The 20,354-nt window shown below is 43.8% G+C and overlaps 1 protein-coding gene and 1 long non-coding RNA gene across 2 annotated transcripts in view; one reads left to right on the top strand and one right to left on the bottom strand.

Moving 5' to 3' along the window:
• Positions 1-20,354, top strand: part of LOC137503978 (uncharacterized) — a 93,437-nt gene that overhangs the window by 66,115 nt on the left and 6,968 nt on the right. The window lies entirely within an intron of this gene.
• ARID4B (AT-rich interaction domain 4B) overlaps positions 17,840-20,354 on the bottom strand; it is a 197,785-nt gene continuing 195,270 nt past the window's right edge. Inside the window, exon 24 of the mRNA XM_068231813.1 lies at positions 17,840-20,310. Within this exon, the coding sequence (XP_068087914.1) occupies positions 20,183-20,310 (128 nt within the window). The 3' untranslated portion in view covers positions 17,840-20,182. The remainder of the gene's footprint in view (positions 20,311-20,354) is intronic.

Below are 20,354 nucleotides of genomic sequence, written 5' to 3'. Positions count from 1 at the left end.
CCAATTCCAGACTGGCCTCCATCGATATGGATGGGAGGTCCAAATTATCTAGAAACTCTCGGAGCCTGGGGTCTGTATCATTCAGCTTCGAGGAATAGAGTATGGAATAATATGTGGTAAAATGTACTAGCTATCAATTTAGATGTAGTGCAGATTGTCCCAGTGCTGTCTATGACTCTCGGGATTGCTAGTGATTCTGTATCAGATTTAAGTAAGTATGTCAGGAGTTTACTACATTTATTCCCATATTCAAAATATCTCTGTTTATGAATTAAGTCTTTTCTTTTTGTCCTGTCTAATAGTTTTAGTTCCAATTTCCTGCGGGCCGCTTCCCAAAGAGCTTAATTTTCCCGAGTCGGGGACTGAATTAATTGGATTTTAGCCTGGTTGGATTCTTTTTCGCAATATTGTTGCGAAGCTATATCGTTCTGCCGGATTCTGGACAACGCAGCCCTGAACGAGCCCCTAAGAACCGCCTTGCTCGCATCCCAGCAGACCAGCGGGTCAACAGTGCCCTCATTAGTACGCCAATAATGTGTCATTTCTGTCTGGCATTCCCCAAGCACCCCCTCATGCCCTGGCTTTATGTTTAGCGTCATTGTCCTGCTGGAAGGTGAACCTCTGCCCCAGTCTCAAAGTCTTTTACAGGCTCCAAGAGGTTTTCTTCCAAGTTTGCCCTGTATTTGGCTCCACCCCTCTTCCCATCAACTCTGACCAGCTTCCCTGTCCCTGCTGAAGAGAAGCACCCCCAGAGCATGATGCTGCCACCACCATATTTGACAGTGGGGATGGTGTGTTCTGAGTGATGTGCAGTGTTAGTTTTCCGCTACACATAGCGTTTTGCATTTTGGCCAAAAAGTTCCATTTTGGTCTCATCTGACCAGAGCACCTTCTTCCACGTTTGCTGTGTCCCCCACATGGCTTGTGGCAAACTGCAAACGGGACTTCTTATGCTTTTCTGTTAACAATGGCTTTCTTCTTGCCACTCTTTCATAAAGGCGAACTTTGTGCAGTGCACGACTAATAGTTGTCCTATGGACAGATGCCCCCACCTGAGCTGTAGATCTCTGCAGCTCATCCAGAGTCACCATGGGCCTCTTGACTGCATTTCTGATCAGCGCTCTCCTTGTTCGGCCTGTGAGTTTAGGTGGACGGCTTTATCTTGGTAGGTTTACAGTTGTGCCATACTCCTTCCAGTTCTGAATGATCGCTTGAAAAGTGCTCCGTGGGATGTTCAAGGCTTTGGAAATCTTTTTGTAGCCTAAGCCTGCTTTAAATTTCTCAACTTTATCCCTGACCTGTCTGGTGTGTTCTTTGGACCTCATGGTGGTGTTGCCCCCAATATTCTCTTAGACAACCTCTGAGGCCGTCACAGAGCAGCTGTATTTGTACTGACATTAGATTACACACAGGTGCACTCTATTTAGCCATTAGCACTCATCAGGCAATGTCTGAGCAATTGACTGCACTCAGACCAAAGGGGGCTGAATAATTACGCACACTCCACTTTGCAGTTATTTATTTGTAAAAAATGTTTGGAATCGTATGATTTTCGTTCTACTTCTCACGTGTACACCACTTTGTATTGGTCTTTCACGTGGAATTCCAATAAAATTGATTCATGTTTGTTGGCAGTAATATGACAAAATGTGGAAAACTTAAAGGGGGCCAAATACTTTTGCAAACCACTGTATATACAGTGGCACAATTTCTACATGTTTCACCCTGAGGGGCTTCGTCAGGTAATGAACAGACAGTGTACAGTGCATAGATAATAACAATATTTACAACCACCACCATCACATGGCAAAATTTACCAGCAGTATGTCAGCCCCTGTCAGAGCTGTGACAGATAGCTACACCCCTCCCTAACTTTTATAAACTGGGGGACCAGCAAAGATCCTCCAATATGTGTATGATACACTTTTTTGACTATTGGATGACACACATCAAATAGTCATGCCTATGCAATTTTATATTGAATAAAGTAAACTTTATCTTTTTTACAGTACTACATTAAGGAAGGACATTTTGAGGTCAACGAGAGATGATTTTGAGTTGACACAGGACTATGCAAATTTAAATATTGTATGCAAATTTTGAAGCATAAAAATGGACCAATCGAATCCTACCAAGGTGGAAATTGACCTGGCAGAGTCTCAAAAGTTGTCTATTCTGCACCATCCAGATATCATGTTATAGCTTTGAGGAGTCTTAACATTTTTGCTGTCTTCGAGGGTGAAAGCACAAATATCGGCACACACTTGGTGGATCTGAATATCACATACTGCAGTTGGCACTGTTAATTAAAAACAGCTTAGAGACATTCAGTGATATTAGAGCCTCTTTACATTCTTGCTTGGCATTAGCATATAGACATGGCATATATATATTTAAAGTAAGGGGACTTGGAAGAGAGGTGGTCAAACTCAACTGGACAACAGATGTTTTGTCTGTAAAACTTTTCAGTTCTTCTTGGGTTATTCACACATCTGAAAGAATTTCACTTAAAAATGTAGCCAGTTCTTTCACTGTTATATGAAAATGGTAGCATATCTTTTAGAATGCCCATTAATAGGTAAAATTATCAGAAAATGTAGAAAAATGTTATGAACATGCCTGTAATACTGAGAAAAGTTATGAGGATCGCTCAGTTTCATCACATTTCAAACTTGCTGATCAGTGTGATCTGAGTGGCTTCAAATTTATGCATTATTTACAAGCATTGACAAGCATTGGAGGGGTAGTAATGCTGCTAGAGAACTACTTATGATGGACTGGATTTTCCAACTGAACAATCTCATTCCAGCAGGCCCCAATATAAATTTTGATCTAAATTGTTCTATTACTAATTTATAGGGTATCTCATGTACACATAAAAAAAGTAATCGCTTAGTTTCTACTTCCTTAGCTAGAAGCTAAAGTTAGCTACCAATAAGTGTTAAAGAGAACCTGAGGCGGGGTTCTGAGAATAAAATCCCCATACAGAGGCTGGGTCTGTCTATAGAGCCCAGCCTCTGTTGCTATTTAGATCGCCCCTAAGCCCTCCCTGCGCCCTGCAATCCCCCCATAAATAACAGCTGTGCTGCTGACACGCAGCTTGTCAGAGCGGGCTTTGTTTTCCTTTGTAATCTCAGTCTCCACTCTACCCCGCCTCCTGCATCGCTCCGGTCCCCGCCCACGTTCCTTCCCTCCCCGCTGATTGAGCGCAGGGGGGATTTAGGGGCGATCTAAATAGCAACAGAGGTTGGGCTCTATAGGCAGACCCAGCCTCTGTATGGGGATTTCGTTGTGAGAACCCCGCCTCGGGTTCTCTTTAAGAGTATGTAGTTCAGCATCTAGGACAGGGGTCCCCAAACTTTTTTGGTCAAGGGCCGGGTCAACATACTTCAGACTGCTGGGGTGCTGGAGCATACATAAAATGATTTTGAAAAAAATTACATTGAATCTAGGTATCTATTCCCCCCAATCAGGTCTGGAGGAGACCTCCCAGCAGCAGCCATTCAGTCATGCAGCACCTGAAGAATGTATGTGCACCTGACATTAAAGCATACCCAGGTGGCAACCTGCCGTCCATTTGGACAGCAGTGTCACCTAATGCAGAATTGAATTGGAAGCCAGCGAATGACTGCTCACTGGTTTCTACAGTTTGTGGATGGGTGATCCCAGCACTGCTATTCTGTATGTGGGCCTCTGATATATAAAGGTGCAGTGGGCAACATCTATAGGTTATACATTTTGTGTTTGGGGGTCCAGTGAAAAAGCCTCGGAGGGCCACATTCGGCACATATTTGAAATCGGCGCCGGTAGACTTGGGCGCAGGATACAGCCGGTATATGGCTGATCCTGCTTCTGCACGAGTCCGGGCCGTGTTAATTACTATTCCCCCTCCAGGCCGCCATGGATAGTGGGGAATGATATAATTCAGCTTCCAGCGATTGCAGGCCAAATTATTGTGTTTTTTAAACAACTTCGGCTCAGTCTTCTGACGGCGCAGACGTTGCTCACGGAGTGCCGTTTGATGGGATTCCTATAATAGTACATGGTGGCGCCGGCTGCGCTCAAATCTAGCAGCGATGAAAAGCACTGCTCCGCCGCATTCGGCCTGCAAGCTGTAGTTTGAGGACCGTAGTTTGAGCAGTGCTATTTTAGACCACTAGAGGGAGTTCCAACTGTGTTAAAGGGAACCAGAGATGCCGGACATGGAAAAAAAAAAAAAAGGTTTCATACATACCTGGGGCTTCTTCCAGCCCCATAACCCTGGATCGCTCCCACGCCGCCATCCTCCGCTTCCTAGATCCGCCGGTACCGGGTCCCATCACTTTCGGTGGACGCGGCCAATTGTCCGAATGATCAGGGGATCCCTCCGCAGCCGCACGTGTAAGGGTATGCTGGGAGCCCCTGTGTTGCGGACAATTGGCCGCATGCGGACGCTGACTGGCCGAAAGTACGGAACCCGATACTGGTGGATACAGGAAGCGGAGGACGGCGGCGTGGGAGCGATCCGTGCGTATGGGGCTGGAGGAAGCCCCAGGTATGTATAAAATCTTTTTTCTGGCGTCTCTGGCTCTGGAGGAGCTGTCAGTTAAACTATTTCAAAAACAAAAAAACACATATATAAGTAGATCAATACTTGCTCTACATACATAACATATGTATTGCTCTGTCCACGTTTTGATTTCAGTGAGTCTTATATAACAAATAAAGAGAAAACTGTTTCAGGCATTTGCCATTTTAGAATCCCTATGTCTGAAGCCAATCCTGATGTAATTTCCTCCCTTATTCTGTGAGGAGGGCGGCCAATGCAAACACAGACAGTCTTCAGACACTCTCACCCAGCTCTGCAATAGAAAGTGCATGGTTATTGTGTGACTCTGCAGCTTCTCAGCATGGGAAATATTGGCCAATCAGAGAGGAACAGAGGTGTGAGAGGGGAAAACCAGAGGGAAAGAGGCTTCAGCTAATCAGGTTGTATTAGTTAAGTCTGAGGGGAAAGTAAAGAAGCAAAAAAAGGCAACCCAGCATGCCCTGCAACTTCCTTTGTGCTGCGGATGTACCAAATAAAAGCCAGGTAAACTGGGGAATGATCGGATCATTTTATTGTATCGTGTGTGTCCACCTTCAGAGTGATTTTTAACTTTTGAATTGCCTGGTTAGCATCCTTACTACTTGTTTACCAGATAAAAATAAATAATTGATTTTTGATTTTATGCCCGACAGTTACACTTTAACATACACAGAGTGTCCAGGTAGAGAAGTATGTGAAATCATTAAAGGGAAGTTTAAATGACACAATGAGACAGATGTGTACAGTGCCAAGCACACAAATGCAAAGGTTGTGTTGCTTTTCTTACTCTGCCTGAAAGGGTTAATATTCAGCTATGCAACTGACAGTTTTTTTTCCAAACAGGAACTTAGACTATAACAGCCCTCACTGATAAGGAATTACAGCCATAAAATACTTTCCTAGCAGATAACTAGGCTTCTGAGAGCAGGGGAAAAATAAAAAAAAAGGTCAACAGTTCATATATTTTAGCACTCTGATATGGGACAGACTGTTTTATTGAGCTGAGACGAAACAAATATATTTTTTAAGTTTTTAAAAGTAACATGAAAACTGTGGGATACCTAAAAGTCATTTTTAGGAGGAGGGGGATAGATATAATTGTTTATCTCATCAGTTTATTGTCACTAAAATTTTACATTAAGGGCTTGATTCACAAAGTGGTGCTAACTGTTAGGACGCCTGTGAAAAGCCCCATAGCACGTCTAAACGAGCTTTTCGTGCGCAAAACTTTATGCACGTAAAACTTTACGCATGCACTGCACAGGGCGCTCCGCAAGAAGTGCCCATTAAAGCCTATGGGACTTTGCGCGCGGTACTTAGCGCGCGATGTGATTGAGAAATCCGGTGCTAACCTACTTAGCACCCTGGTTAGCACGTCTAAAGACTTTAGACGTGCAAAGTAGGTTAGCACCGCATAGTGGGCCGGATTTATCAAAGCATTACCGACAGTGTTTTCTTCTAAAACTGTTCTAACCAGCAGAAGAACAGTTCTGCATGATAGTAAGAAACTTCCCAAAGCCTACATAATAGTGGCAGTTTAGCGTGGATTTCTAGAGCTACACTACAGTTAAGAAAAGTGCAAATCCATTCCTTAACTGCTGCAGATTAAGAAGTGCTCATTAGCAGTTCTATAGATGAACAGGCTAGATGTGATTTGTGAAGGGCTCCTCCCCCCTCACTCAGAGCCTGCTGACAGGTGTGTTGGTTACCTCAGCAACAGCAATTCCCCTCACACACTGCACTGCCTGAGGGACCTTCCTAGCTCCTTCTATTCCTTACAGATTAAGAAGGAATCTGCCCTGCCTAATGATTTCTTAACCACTTGAGGACCGCGGGCTTTACCCCCCTTAAGGACCAGACCCTTTTTTTCCATTCAGACCACTGCAGCTTTCACGGTTTATTGCTCGCTCATACAACCTACCACCTAAATGAATTTTGGCTCCTTTTCTTGTTACTAATAATGCTTTCTTTTGGTGCTATTTGATTGCTGCTGCGAGTTTTACTTTTTATTATATTCATCAAAAAAGACATAAATTTTGGCAAAAAAATTATTTTTTTAACTTTCTGTGCTGACATTTTTCAAATAAAGTAAAATTTCTGTATACATGCAGCACGAAAAATGTGGACAAACATGTTTTTGATAAAAAAAACCCCATTCAGCCTATATTTAGGATTTCACAGGTCATTTTTGTTTCAAGACTACTCCTCACGGTTTAGGGCCCCTAAAATGCCAGGGCAGTATAGGAACCCCACTAATGACCCCATTTTAGAAAGAAGACACCCCAAGGTATTCCGTTAGGAGTATGGCGAGTTCATAGAAGATTTTATTTTTGTCACAAGTTAGCGGAAATTGATTTTAACCACATGCCGACCGCGCACTCATACCGCGCGTCGGCAAAGTGGCAGCTGCAGGACCAGCGACGCAGTTCTGCGTTGCCGGCTACAAGCTAATTAATCGGGAAGCAGCCGCTCGCGCGAGCGGCTGCTTCCTGTCAATTCACGGTGGGGGGCTCCGTGAATAGCCTGCGGGCCGCCGATCGCGGCTCGCAGGCTAAATGTAAACACAAGCGGAAATAATCCGCTTTGTATACATGTGTACAACGCTGCTAACAGTAGCAGCGTTGTACCAGATCAGCGATCCCCGGCCAATCAGCGGCCGGGGATAGCTGTCACATGACAGGCAGGAGCCCGTTAGAGGCTGCACAGGACAGATCCGTTCCTGTGCAGCCTCGGATCTCCGGGGAAGGGAGGGAGGGGGGCTTTGAGGTGCCCCCCCGCAACACCCAGGCAGGCAGGAGCGATCAGACCCCCCAGCACATCATCCCCCTAGTGGGGAAAAAAGGGGGGTGATCTGGTCGCTCTGCCTGCACCCTGATCTGTGCTGGGGGCTGCACAGCCCACCCAGCACAGATCAGCTAAAACAGAGCTGGTCCTTAAGGGGGGGGGGGGGGGGGTAAAGGGTGGGTCCTCAAGTGGTTAATTGTCTTTTTTCACAAAGTGTCGTTTTCCGGTAACTTGTGACAAAAAGTAAAATCTTCTATGAACTCACCATACTCCTAACGGAATACTTTGGGGTGTCTTCTTTCTAAAATGGGGTCATTAGTGGGGTTCCTATACTGCCCTGGCATTTTAGGGGCCCTAAACCGTGAGGAGTAGTCTTGAAACAAAAATGACCTGTGAAATCCTAAAGGTACTCATTGGACTTTGGGCCCCTTAGCGCACTTAGGGTGCAAAAAAGTGCCACACATGTGGTATCGCCGTACTCAGAAGTAGTATAATGTGTTTTGGGGTGTATTTTTACACATACCCATGCTGAGTGGGAGAAATATCTCTGTAAATGGACAATTGTGTGTAAAAAAAAAAATCAAACAATTGTTATTTACAGAGATATTTCTCCCACCCAGCATGGGTATGTGTAAAAATACACCCCAAAACACATTATACTACTTCTCCTGAGTACGGCGATACCACATGTGACACTTTTTTGCAGCCTAGGTGCGCTAAGGGGCCCAACGTCCTATTCACAGGTCATTTTGAGGCAATTGTTTTCTAGACTACTTCTCACGGTTTAGGGCCCCTAAAATGCCAGGGCAGTAACTCGTCATACACCTAACAGAATACCTTGGGGTGGTGTCTTTTTTCTAAAATGGGGTCACTTGTGGGGTTCCTATACCTCCCTGGCATTTTATGGGCCCAAAACCATGAGTAGTCTGGAAACCAAATGTCTCAAAATTACTGTTCAGGGGTATAAGCATCTGCAAATTTTGATGACAGGTGGTCTATGATGGGGCGAATTTTGTGGTACCGGTCATAAGCAGGGTGGCCTTTTAGATGACAGGTCGTATTGGGCCTGATCTGATGGATAGGATCGCTAGGGGGGTGACAGGAGGTGATTGATGGGTGTCTCAGGGGGTGGTTAGAGGGGAAAATAGATGCAATCAATGCACTGGGGAGGTGATCGGAAGGGGGTCTGAGGGGGATCTGAGGGTTTGGCCGAGTGATCAGGAGCCCACACGGGGCAAATTAGGGCCTGATTTGATGGGTAGGTGTGCTAGGGGGTGATTGATGGGTGTCTCAAGGTGTGATTAGTGGGGGGAATAGATGCAAGCAATGCACTGGCGAGGTGATCAGGGCTGGGGTCTGAGGGCGTTCTGAGGGTGTGGGCGGGTAATTGAGTGACCTAGGGGCAGATAGGGGTCTAATCTGATGGGTAGCAGTGACAGGGGGTGATTGATGGGTAATTAGTGGGTGTTTAGGGTAGAGAACAGATGTAAACAATGCATTTGGGAGGTGATCTGACGTCGGATCTGCGTGCGATATATTGGTGTGGGTGGGTGATCAGATTGCCCGCAAGGGGCAGGTTAGGGGCTGATTGATGGGTGGCAGTGACAGGGGATGATTGACAGGTGATCAGTGGGTTATTACAGGGAAGAATAGATGTAAATAATGCACTGGCGAATTGATAAGGGGGGGGGGGGGGGTCTGAGGGCAATCTGAGCGTGTAGGCGGGTGATTGGGTGCCCGCAAGGGGCAGATTAGGGTCTGATCTGATGGGTAACAGTGACAGGTGGTGATAGGGGGTGATAGATGGGTAATTAGTAGGTGTTTAGGGTAGAGAACAGATGTAAACACTGCACTTGGGAGGTGATCTGACGTCGGATCTGCGGGCGATCTATCGGTGTGGGTGGGTGATCAGATTGCCCGCAAGGGGCAGGTTAGGGGCTGATTGATGGGTGGCAGTCACAGGGGGTGATTGATGGGTGATTGACAGGTGATCAGGGAGATAGATGCATACAGTACACGGGGGGGGGGGGGGGGTCTGGGGAGAATCTGAGGGGTGGGGTGGGGGGGTGATCAGGAGGGAGCAGGGGGCAGTTTAGGGAATAAAAAAAAAAATAGCGTTTACAGATAGTGAGAGGGAGTGATTGATGGGTGATTAGGGGGGTGATTGGGTGCAAACAGTGGTCTGGGGGGTGGGCAGGGGGGGTCTGAGGGGTGCTGTGGGCGATCAGGGGGCAGGGAAATCAGTGTGCTTGGGTGCAGACTAGGGTGGCTGCAGCCTGCCCTGGTGGTCCCTCGGACACTGGGACCACCAGGGCAGGAGGCAGCCTGTATAATACACTTTGTATACATTACAAAGTGTATTATACACTTTGTATGCGGCGATCCGGGTGCTAGTAACCCGCCGGCACTTCCGAACGGCCGGTGGGTTACAGTGCGAGGGGGGCGGTGCCAGGCGCCAGGTGGCTGATCGCCCATGCCCGTACAAGGACCGCCGCCAATTGTACATGCGGCGGTCCTTGCGGGATCCACTTGCCGGCCGCCTCTGTGCAGTGGGCGGTCGGCAAGTGGTTAAGATGCCTGAGACAGTTCTGCACGGATTTCTAAAAACCTACTAATATTTTGTCTCAGATACTCTTGATAAATCTGGCCCAGTGAATCAAGCCCAAAGTGTTAAATCCCCAGCTATTAGGGGAATAAGTTCAGAATGATAAAGGAACTTCATTCACAGGCTTTCTTCTTTAAAGAGAATCTGTAAAAATATGCCCCTGGGGGTACTCACCTCAGGAGGGGGAAGCTTCTGGATCCTATTGAGGCTTCCCGTCCACCTCTGTCCCACGGTGGTCTCGCTGCGGGTCCAGGAACGTTGAGCATGTAAATATTTACCTTTCCGGCTCCAGCACAGGCACCGCTGTGGTCTCGGAAATAGACGGAAGTAGCAGATTCCAGTCCGGTCCGCTCTACTGCGCAGTGGCGCAGACCCGACTGGTAACGGCTAATTCCGTCAATTTCCGTGCTGAGAGCCGCAATAGCACCATCCGCTGGAGCCAGGGAAGGTAAATATATCAAGCCTTGTCAGGCTTATCGGGGGAGGATTGCGGGAGACTTCGGGGGAGCCAGCGCTGGATTGCCTGCAGCTACAGGGACGGGGGGAAGCCTCATTGGGACCCTGAGGCTTCCCCCAAGGTGAGTACCCCCCAGGGGATTTTTTTATACAGGGTCTCTTTAAGCTTGCCATCCATGCATACCTGCTATATTTTATTTAAGCAAACCAGCACACATATACAAACACAAATGGAACAAAATGAAAAATACTCATAAATTATGGCATTTTATTTGACAAGCGTATTCTTACATTTTTACAATATAGTACATATCTCACCACCTATAGGACTTTTAAATATTGTATGTCTTGTAATAAGGTAAATTGCAGTTTTCTAGTTTTCCAAAAAACAGATGGTCCAGCAAAAGAGGTTTGTTAAAATGAAGTACATGATATTTAACAAAGGTGATGTAAAAGCTATCACTAAAATATCTACAAAAACAAACACACATTTTAACAGTAAAATGTCAAAAAGAAATTAACCATCTAACTTCATTCACAGAAGGGTCTTTATAGCTAAAAATAGAGCCATGAAACAAACTACTGGTAATTCCATTATAATAATTCAGTTAATAGCTTTGATTATAATTCCAAGCAACTTACTTTACAAATATCTGTTGAAGCCACATATTACAATTAGTCAATTGTAGCATGTATCAAATATTCGATTTGAAAAGGATCAGAAATTAACTACAGTAAGTAGTTTTCTTCACAAATATTTAACTGTGGTAAAAATAAATACATTTAACTGTATTTTTTCTGTGTTTAAAATTCAAAGGCAAAAAAATTCAAAATAATTTGACAATGCATACAGTATGAAATCAAACAAACTTACAGACATCTGTACAACTTTGATTCCCATAATATTTCACAAATTTATCAGCATCATTTGGGATGACTAAATGATGCCGTCAATCTAGCATTTCTGATTTATGCAGATGTCTGCATCCACTTCATGTTCTGCCTCCTACCTAATAGATAGAGGTATACATTTATTTCAGGCATCTGTGTGGCAGTACAAGAAATCCATATATGAAATTTTAAAAGCAGAAGCCCAAGTTAAGAAATCGCTTCATTTCACACAATATGTACCTGTGATTTACTAAGACACCATTGGGCTAGCAATTATCTGCAGTTGTAAGGGATTTGTTAAAAAAAAAAAAAAAAAGGCTTAATGTTCCCGATCTGCTCACATTTCTGCTAAACTCAGGTTTATCAAAGCCATTGCAACAACTTTGTCAATTCAAAGCCTGCATGCAGCAAGTTAGAATAATGCAATCAGTTACAACCCAGAGATGTGAACAGGCCCATAAAATTGTATGGACGGTGAACTGACATGCAAAATTATTCTGAAGTGTAACTGATGCAGTGTGAAGGACCCAGAGAGTAAATTCATACCTTATAGAATAAAAAGACTTTTGCTCTAGTTTTGCATGAAGTGAAGTTCCAGAGATGTCGTACTGGTAGTGCAGTGCAAAACTGTAGTAAAAATAAGTGGTTGATATCAATTCTAAAATTTGTGAAATCCTGCCAGAATGGGGGATTGAACTGTTAGCATGTACTGTATGTGTTTTATTCCCCACAATTAAATAAAGTTCTCTTTCACAGTTGCCAGTCACCCTCATAAATCTCACACAGCAGCTATACTTTGAGCTAGGAGAGCCACATTCTTGCATGAAAGCAGCTGTATCCAAACTGAGTGACATTCAGCCCATCCTACCCTAAGAACTGGTCTAACTGCTGCTATTTAAGCATTAAAATACTATGGCTAGTTTCCCCTTTTCTCAGTTAAACCTGACACAATACATCTAACTTTATACAGAGGATTCTCTCACTGACTGCACCAATTTGGAGAACCCCACCTATCTCCTCCTGTTTTGGAAGGAATCTTCTTAACCCTTTGCTGACTACATAAACACCAATTGGCGTTAACGCAGCGGCAGCCCTAGGACCGCTCCACGCCAATTGGCATTAAGTCCTATGGTCCTGCCGCTGCTCGCCCATCCCCGCTTGAATGACGAAGCTACTCCCCCTCATCAGTCTCCTAGCAGCGATCTGTAAGATGGCGAAATCCCTGTCTATTTACTCTGTACAGCACTGCGATCTACGGCAATGCTGTACTGGGGACAGCCATGTGACACGGCTGTCCCCATGGGCAGCAGAGAAGCGTTCCGCTGTCACAGGCTGAGGCCTATGACAGCCGATCGCGCTGGTTGGCTGGCGGGGGGAGGGAAGGTTAAAAAAAAAAAAGGGAAATTTATTGTAAAAATAAATAAATATTTGTAAAAAAAATTAAAATCGGGGGAGTGATCACAGCCCACCAACAGAAAGCTCTGTTGGTGGGCAGAAAGGGGGAGGAGATCACTTGTGTGCTGAGTTGTAAGGGCCCTGCAACAAGCCCTTAACCACCCTGGTACCATCCTACAAGTTCCTAAACCTATTATAATGTGCTCTGGCTTACTGCAGCACTTTATACTATCACCATCTCTGTAATAAATCAGCTTATCTTTTCCCTGTCGGACTTGTCATCCTGTGTCTGGAAGGCTGCCAACTCTTCAGTGTGATCTGCTATGCATGCCCCCTCTATGCACACTCCCCTGTGTGTGTGTGTTATTTACATTAGCCAGCTTTTCTCTGCTCTCTTATCGTTTACAAGCTGGATAAATCTTCTGTTCACATACTGATGAGTCACATACTGCAGAACTACAGACAACCGGGCAGAGCTGTCTGCAAGAGTAAACAAACAATCAGCTTGTAACTCTTCAGTGAGCTGCAGGGGGAAAGAAACACACAAATGATCTCTTGAGATTCAAAAGGAAGGCTGTATACAGCCTGCTTGTGTATGGATGTATTTTCGATGTGTGGACATATTGTACATCAACCTACTTCCTGTTTTGGTGGCCATTTTGTTTGTTTACAAACAAACGTTTTAAAACTGTTTTTGACTATTTTTAATGCGGCGGGGAGCGGCGAAATTGTGACAGAGGGTAATAGGAGATGTCCCCTAACACACTGGTATGTTTACTTTTGTGTGATTTTAACAATACAGATTCTCTTTAAATAAAAAAAAAAAAAAAAACTATTCCATGCAGCCAACTGAAAGTTGGCTGCATGAAAGCCCACTAGAGCCCACTAGAGGGCGCTCCGAAAGCGTAACTCTGATCGCCTGCGGCGATCAGAATTAACAAGGAAGGCCGCAATGAGCAGCCTCCCTTGTTTCGCTTACGCGGAGTGACGTCATGGACGTCAGCCGACGTCCTGACGTCAGCCGCCTCCGATCCAGCCCTTAGCGCTGGCCGGAACTGTTTGTTCCGGCTACGCTGGGCTCGGGCGGCTGGGGGGACCCTCTTTCGACCGATGCACGCGGCGGATCGCCGGCGATCAGGTAGCACACGCGGCTGGCAAAGTGCCGGCTGCGTGTGCTGCTTTTTATTTCATTAAAATCGGCCCAGCAGGGCCTGAGCGGCACCCTTCGGCGGTAATGGATGAGCTGAGCTTGTCCATACTGCTAAGGAGGTTAAAGCTGCAGTGGCCTAATGTGTAAAAAATGGCCTAGTCACTAGGGGGGGTTTAAGCCCGTGGACTTAAACAGTGTGAGAAGGTTCTGCATGATCTCCCTACTCAAACCTAAAGCCATGTTCACAGTTGCCACTAAGCTGCACTCCCTGTGACAGCAGGAACGCAACGGAGCAGGACACCAAATGATATCTGAGTGTTGCGTCAAGTACAGTGAAGCATACAGTTAATTAAAAGTATGCTTCCCTTTTACTGTTAACATGCACTTAATGCAGTGCATTACCATAAAACAACAGCACCCTTCACACTGTGAAGCCGCACTACAAAGCAGCCGTTATACCGCAGCGCAACGCATCACTGTGAACGTGTCCTAATCCATACTCGCAGACACCATGAACTGAAAGGCCGAGACATTTGCTTGTTTACGTCCAATGTCCTAAATCTCTTTAGGCACTAGGTGCACTGCTAAGAATGCAAGTGGCATTTAACAGGGAGTTAGTCTACTTTATACTGCAAACCTGACTTAGGGCCCGTTTCAACTACACGCGATGCGATCACCGCACTGCATCAAATCGCAAGAAAAATGCAACCGATTTACGTCAATGGAGTAGTTTCCTTTCACACGAATTGACCTACTCAATCTAGCACGATGTGACACCATAGCCACCGACGGGAAGCAGCATGACGCTGCATCCGGTTATCCGTCCGCCGGCCGGAAGTGTTCACGACTGGATGCGAAGGTCGTATCACATCCACAAAGCTAGTGGAAACTGGCCCTTAGAGATAAAAAGTCTTGGTTTTCATATTTCTAGACCTCTGGTGCATGCGGGTGCACGAGGTGAGGTAGGTACTGGGGGTTTGGAAGAGATATTCAGGATAACTGTACTTTTTTAACTACAGTCTTTCAATAACTCACAAATCTAAGTTATCTTTACTATGGCCTGATTTGACCTAGGGAAGGTTGCACGTTTCTGCCATTTGAAAACAATGGTTTTTATTTTCTTCTTAACCCATGCACTATCATTTTTTAGGATTTAGTTATCAGCACAAGTTCATTTAAAGGACCACTGTCGCGAAAATCTTTACACATATAAATAAACAGTATGTTTCTTCCTGAGTAAAATGAGTCATAAGTTACTTTTCTCCTATGGTGCTGTCACTTACAATAGGTAGTAGAAATCTGAGATTACCAACAGGTATTGAGCTAGTCCATCTCTCCATAGGGGATTCTAAGCTTGCCTTTATTCTTTATAAAGGCACTCACTGAAAAAGATGTATATAAAGATGCTGGCCAGCCTCCCTGCTCACGTACACTTTTTGGCAGTTGAACGGAGCAACTGCAATTCACCAAGTGCTTTTAAAAAATTAAGAAAACCCTGAGAACTCCCCCCCCCCCCTTCATCAGAAGATGGGCTAGTTCAAGACCTGTCGGTTCTGTCTGATGATTTCTACTACCTACTGTAAGTACTGTAAGTGGCAGCAACATAGAAGAAAATTAATGTATGGCTCATTTTACTCTAGAATAAACATACTTATCTGTATAGGTTTACATTTTAAGATTCACGACAGTGGTCCTTTAAGATTGCTAGCCCTGAGGTGTCTTAGCAAGTCAGGCCCTAGGCCAGTGTTTCTCAAACCTGTCCTTGGGACTCCCCAGTGGTGCATGTTTTGCAGGCAACCTCACCTATGCACAGGTGGAGTAATCAAGTGTCTTAGCTAGGTAGAATCCATGTAGAGGAGACACTAATTACCTCACCTCTGCATAGGTGAGGTTGCCTGCAAAACATGCACCGTTGGTTAGTCACAAGGACAGGTTTGAGAAACACTGCCCTAGGCCTGTTATTTGACAATGGTTGAACTCAAATATATATTTATTGTATATGGTAACTGCTCACAGAATAAATTATTCTGAGCTTCAATTACGCATTCACAGTGAAGCGCAGTCAAGACCTGTAAATATGAGACGATGTTTCTGTTCATTTGTCAATAAATAACACTTTTAAATCAACAACTGCTATTTTAAAGTAATATCACTGAAAAAGTAAACAACACAATAAAAGTAATGTAACAATGTGCAGTAAACATAGGTACTTATCCGTTAGCCGGGCGCATCCGGCAGGTGGCGCTAATTACTATTCCCTCTCCAGGCCGACATGGATAGTAGGGAAAGATGTAACTCTGGTGGAGTTTTGTCGCCACCTAGAGGATGCGCTCGGCTAACGGATAAGTACCTAAACATATCTGTAGAGGAGTGTCTTTCTAAGATGCACAGAGAACATCTATGACAAATTGGGTCGCTGGGGTACCACATACTTAATCCTGTACACATTAACACAAATTAAAATAAATCAGACAAAAATAAAAAAAAGTTTGTCAGCTGGGCCTGATTTTTTTTAAAGACAAGCAGTACAATTTATGATTTTTTAAAATCCATTTTGTAAATGTGCCAACACTACATTTTGGAAATCCTGATATTTGAGATTTGCCTGACAAAATGACCTAGTATGTGCAACATAAAGGAAAGGAATAAAACTTACGTTGTAACAATCTTTTATGCAAAAGTATTATCCTTGCTGTCACCATTTACACAAATCAAACCTCCCAACTCAGTGTAACAGTAAACCGCTTTGCATGCAAACGAATGCAATGGTGTCATTGTTGCACAGTTACAGCAAACATCTACATTGTAAAGAACCCCCAGTATACTTAAAGTGAACCTGTAGATAGACTAAACCTAAACACACAGCATTGGTACAATGAATGCATCTATGCTGTGTTGACAGTGTCCTGGCAAATTCTAGAGCATGCTAATATGCAACAACCACTTAAAGGACAACTATTGTGGAACATTGCAAAATACATATATGAGTTTATTTATAAAACGCACTATAAAATACTTTTTTTTTTTTTTTTACCCTATGCCACTGTCAAAATAGGTGGTAAAAATCTGACAAACCTGGACTAGTCCATGTCCTCATGGGGTATTCTCAGGGTTCTTTATTTTCAAAAGCACTTACTGAATGGCAGTTGCCAAGTCCAACTGCTAAAATAGTGTGCCCCATGAGGAGAGGAGAAAAATAATCCTATGTGTATGTGTTTGCACGCATTTTAAATTCTTAGTGATAGTGGTCCTTTAAGGGAGGAAAATGTGTCCATCTCAATAGAGGGCATGTAACAGAGAAAGCACTGATCATGGTCTTATATAGCAGTTTATCACTAATTGGAATGGTCAACACACTACAAAATTTCAATCTCAATAAGAAAATACTAATCTGCTGTCACCCAGGAAGCAGGCTGTGGTATGGATTCCTAACATACGTGAAAAGGACAACCGCTCAACAGGCTTATTATTATGGGAATTAGTAGACGACGTGGATTGGATAAGGATGATATTCTGCTGGTGCACAAAATTAATGAATTTAAAAGGGTCACATAATTGTAGTCTATACAAAATAAATGTTTAAATAAAAAAAAAGGAAACTAGTTGCTCCACCAGTTTACAGGTCCTCGGCAACCTGAGCCACCCTCTCTTTTACGTCACATAAGAAGGGTAGTTAGTGATTGCTCTATCAACAGCACCACTGCCTGCCTGTATTGTGACTAGTGTTGGGCCGAACAGTTCGCCTGGCGAACCTCTCTGGGCCTCTTACTACTTCCGGGTCGCAATGACCCGGAGTAGTACGCCTGCGCTGCCCGGCGGAGCGCGTCCTAGATCGCGCTCCTGTTGCCGGGCACTCTCTGCGCATGAGCGTGACGTCACTCATGACTTCACACACATGCGCAGAGAGCGCCCGGCAACGGGAGCGCGATCTAGGACGCGCACCGCCGGGCAGCGCAGGCGTACTACTCCGGGTCATTGCGACCCAAAAGTAGTAAGAGGCCCATGGATTTAGAGATGTTCGCCACATCTCTAATTGTGACCTGGAGCAGCAGATTTTTTTTTTTTGTGGGAAACAAATCTTTTATGCATAATTCATATAATAAGTATTGCATCAAAAAACAAACAAAACAACCTCACCAAAACTAGCACTTTTAGGGCTGTTTTCCACTGAGAAATGGAGTTTCTGCCATTTTCCACTGCACAATTCTGCAGTGATTTTCGGCTGATCCGTCAGGTGTACAGCATATGTTTGTAGAACATTTGCATTTTCTGGCAGGAGAAATTTACATCCATATAACGGGGGAAAAAAAGGCATAGTGGTGGGATTACTTTGTGTAGGAGCTCAAGCTCTCGAAAAATGCAGCAGACATGACGATTGTGATCGGAAAAAATTGCATCACAAATGTATTGCACTATTGGAAACATTCCCACACAATCTCCATAAGTTGAGTACCTAGCATTGTGCAATCCAATAGCAATCATTAATCATAAAATGCTGCTAATGGAAAAGAGCCCTAAGGACTGAATAGGCAAACCTAAATCTATAGTACTGAATCATAATTGCAATTATACTTTCACTACACATTTTGATGAAATGGGTCACATAATGTCCATGATGCTATGCTGTGGAAATACAGGATTGACAACCCCAAAATAAGAATACTATAATATAATACTATGGGATACTAGAGGAAATACAAACCCAAAACTAGCTAAGACTTGGACTAGCTAAAAACATCTAGTGCAGTCTTACAAGGCAGCTCTAGGATGGGTAATAACTTCATATGATACCACCATGTAATGTTCAGATTCTGTCTATTTACTGATCCCCATTCACACATGAAGCATGTTTTTTTTTTCTTAGTAAAGGACCTTATGTCAATCTACTACCAGCTATCTAACTCTACATTGTCTGCAGTTAGTACACAACACTGCTGCAAGGCTGTTAACAAGCCAACCTCTACACTGCCACATAACACCGATATTTCGCTCACTCCACTGGCTACCCATAAAATGGATGATTCTATTTAAGATTGCCTTATTGACATTCAAATCCTTGCACAATCTGGTAGGGCGCATACCCTCAAGGATTTGTTGTGACTGCATCACACTTCCCACAATCTTAGTTCAAAAGGATGTAATAACTTGATCACCCCACAGAGTCCATCTCAAAACCTTTGGAGACAAAGCCTTCCGCCATGCTGCCCCTACATTTTGGAACTCCCTGTCCGCACCAAATCATGACCAAACTGAAAAGCCATTTGTTTAGTCTGGCATTTATGAACACCTGACTATTTCCTCTGTAACACAGTCCCCCCTGCAACTAAGTACTGATCTGAGACATATCTATGTGCTTTAAGTCCTATGGGAGAAAAACACTTTACAAATGTTATTGTATTGTAACTCTCTCACACAATTTAAGGTCATTTTAAAATGAGTATGTTGGACCTATAAAGTGTCAATTAAAGTAATTGGATTTGGAGACAGTTACAAGTCTTAACATGGTAGTTATATGAAAAGAAAGCATTTTAAATAAAATAGTTAGTGTTAAATGTATAATCTTGGTCCCATATACCAAAACCCCAAACTACCTGCATGTTACCTGATGCATATGTAATTGGCTATCATGTTAATTATTTCATTAATAATACATAATTTCATTAATAATACATAATCACTTTTAAATCAGTACATTTTGATTACAGCACATAATTGTTTTGGAAAAGGGTATGATTGAAAGTTTCATGTTTATCCATACCATGCATTTGGGTTGCTTCCTGAATGCAGTTAGGGCTCATTTTAGGATACTCTGGCAAGGACTCTTATAATAACATTACACCACCACACTGCAGCCAATAGAGGGGTTCAAGAGATCAGGACCAGCTTTCTTTTGGGTATTCATACTTTCCTTATTATAGCATCACAGATTTCATGGCTTTTTGATGCACTGTGTCAAGAACCTACAAGTCCATGCAGGCAGCTCTAGTGGCTTTCACCATAGGAACTAGACCAGTCTGCAGAACTAAGTCTAACTACAGGTTCACTCTAATACAAAATTCTCATGACAAACAGTAAAGGCCCCCCACAGTGGAGGGTTATCACAGCAAAAGGACAACCAGACTAGTTGGAAACAATTATTGCTTGAAGAAAACCAGTTGACTTCTACTTCATAAAAAGCGCACTTAAGTGCTTGGACAACACATCAAAAATGCAGTACAAAATTGTGCCTGTCAGTTTTTGTGTTGCTGTGCGGTATAAAAATAAGTCCTCAACAAGTATGGCCTCATCAAGTCGAACAACAGTGAAGTGCAAAGTGCAATGACAAGTCTCTCTGTCACCTGCACTCAACTGCTAAAGAATTCTGTGATGAGGCTGAAAGGGATGGGTCCGCTAAGGTCAGCATAACTGCTGCAGTAACAGAACTTGAGGATGGTGATGAAGATATAGTGGATAGAACTGCACCTGCAAAAGAAAAAGAAAGCATATTAAAAATGTGATAATAAATT

The sequence above is a fragment of the Hyperolius riggenbachi genome, chromosome 4, assembly GCF_040937935.1.
Source record: "Hyperolius riggenbachi isolate aHypRig1 chromosome 4, aHypRig1.pri, whole genome shotgun sequence".
In the NCBI taxonomy this organism is placed as follows: Eukaryota; Metazoa; Chordata; class Amphibia; order Anura; family Hyperoliidae; genus Hyperolius; species Hyperolius riggenbachi.
This window is presented reverse-complemented; position numbering and strand designations above follow the sequence as displayed.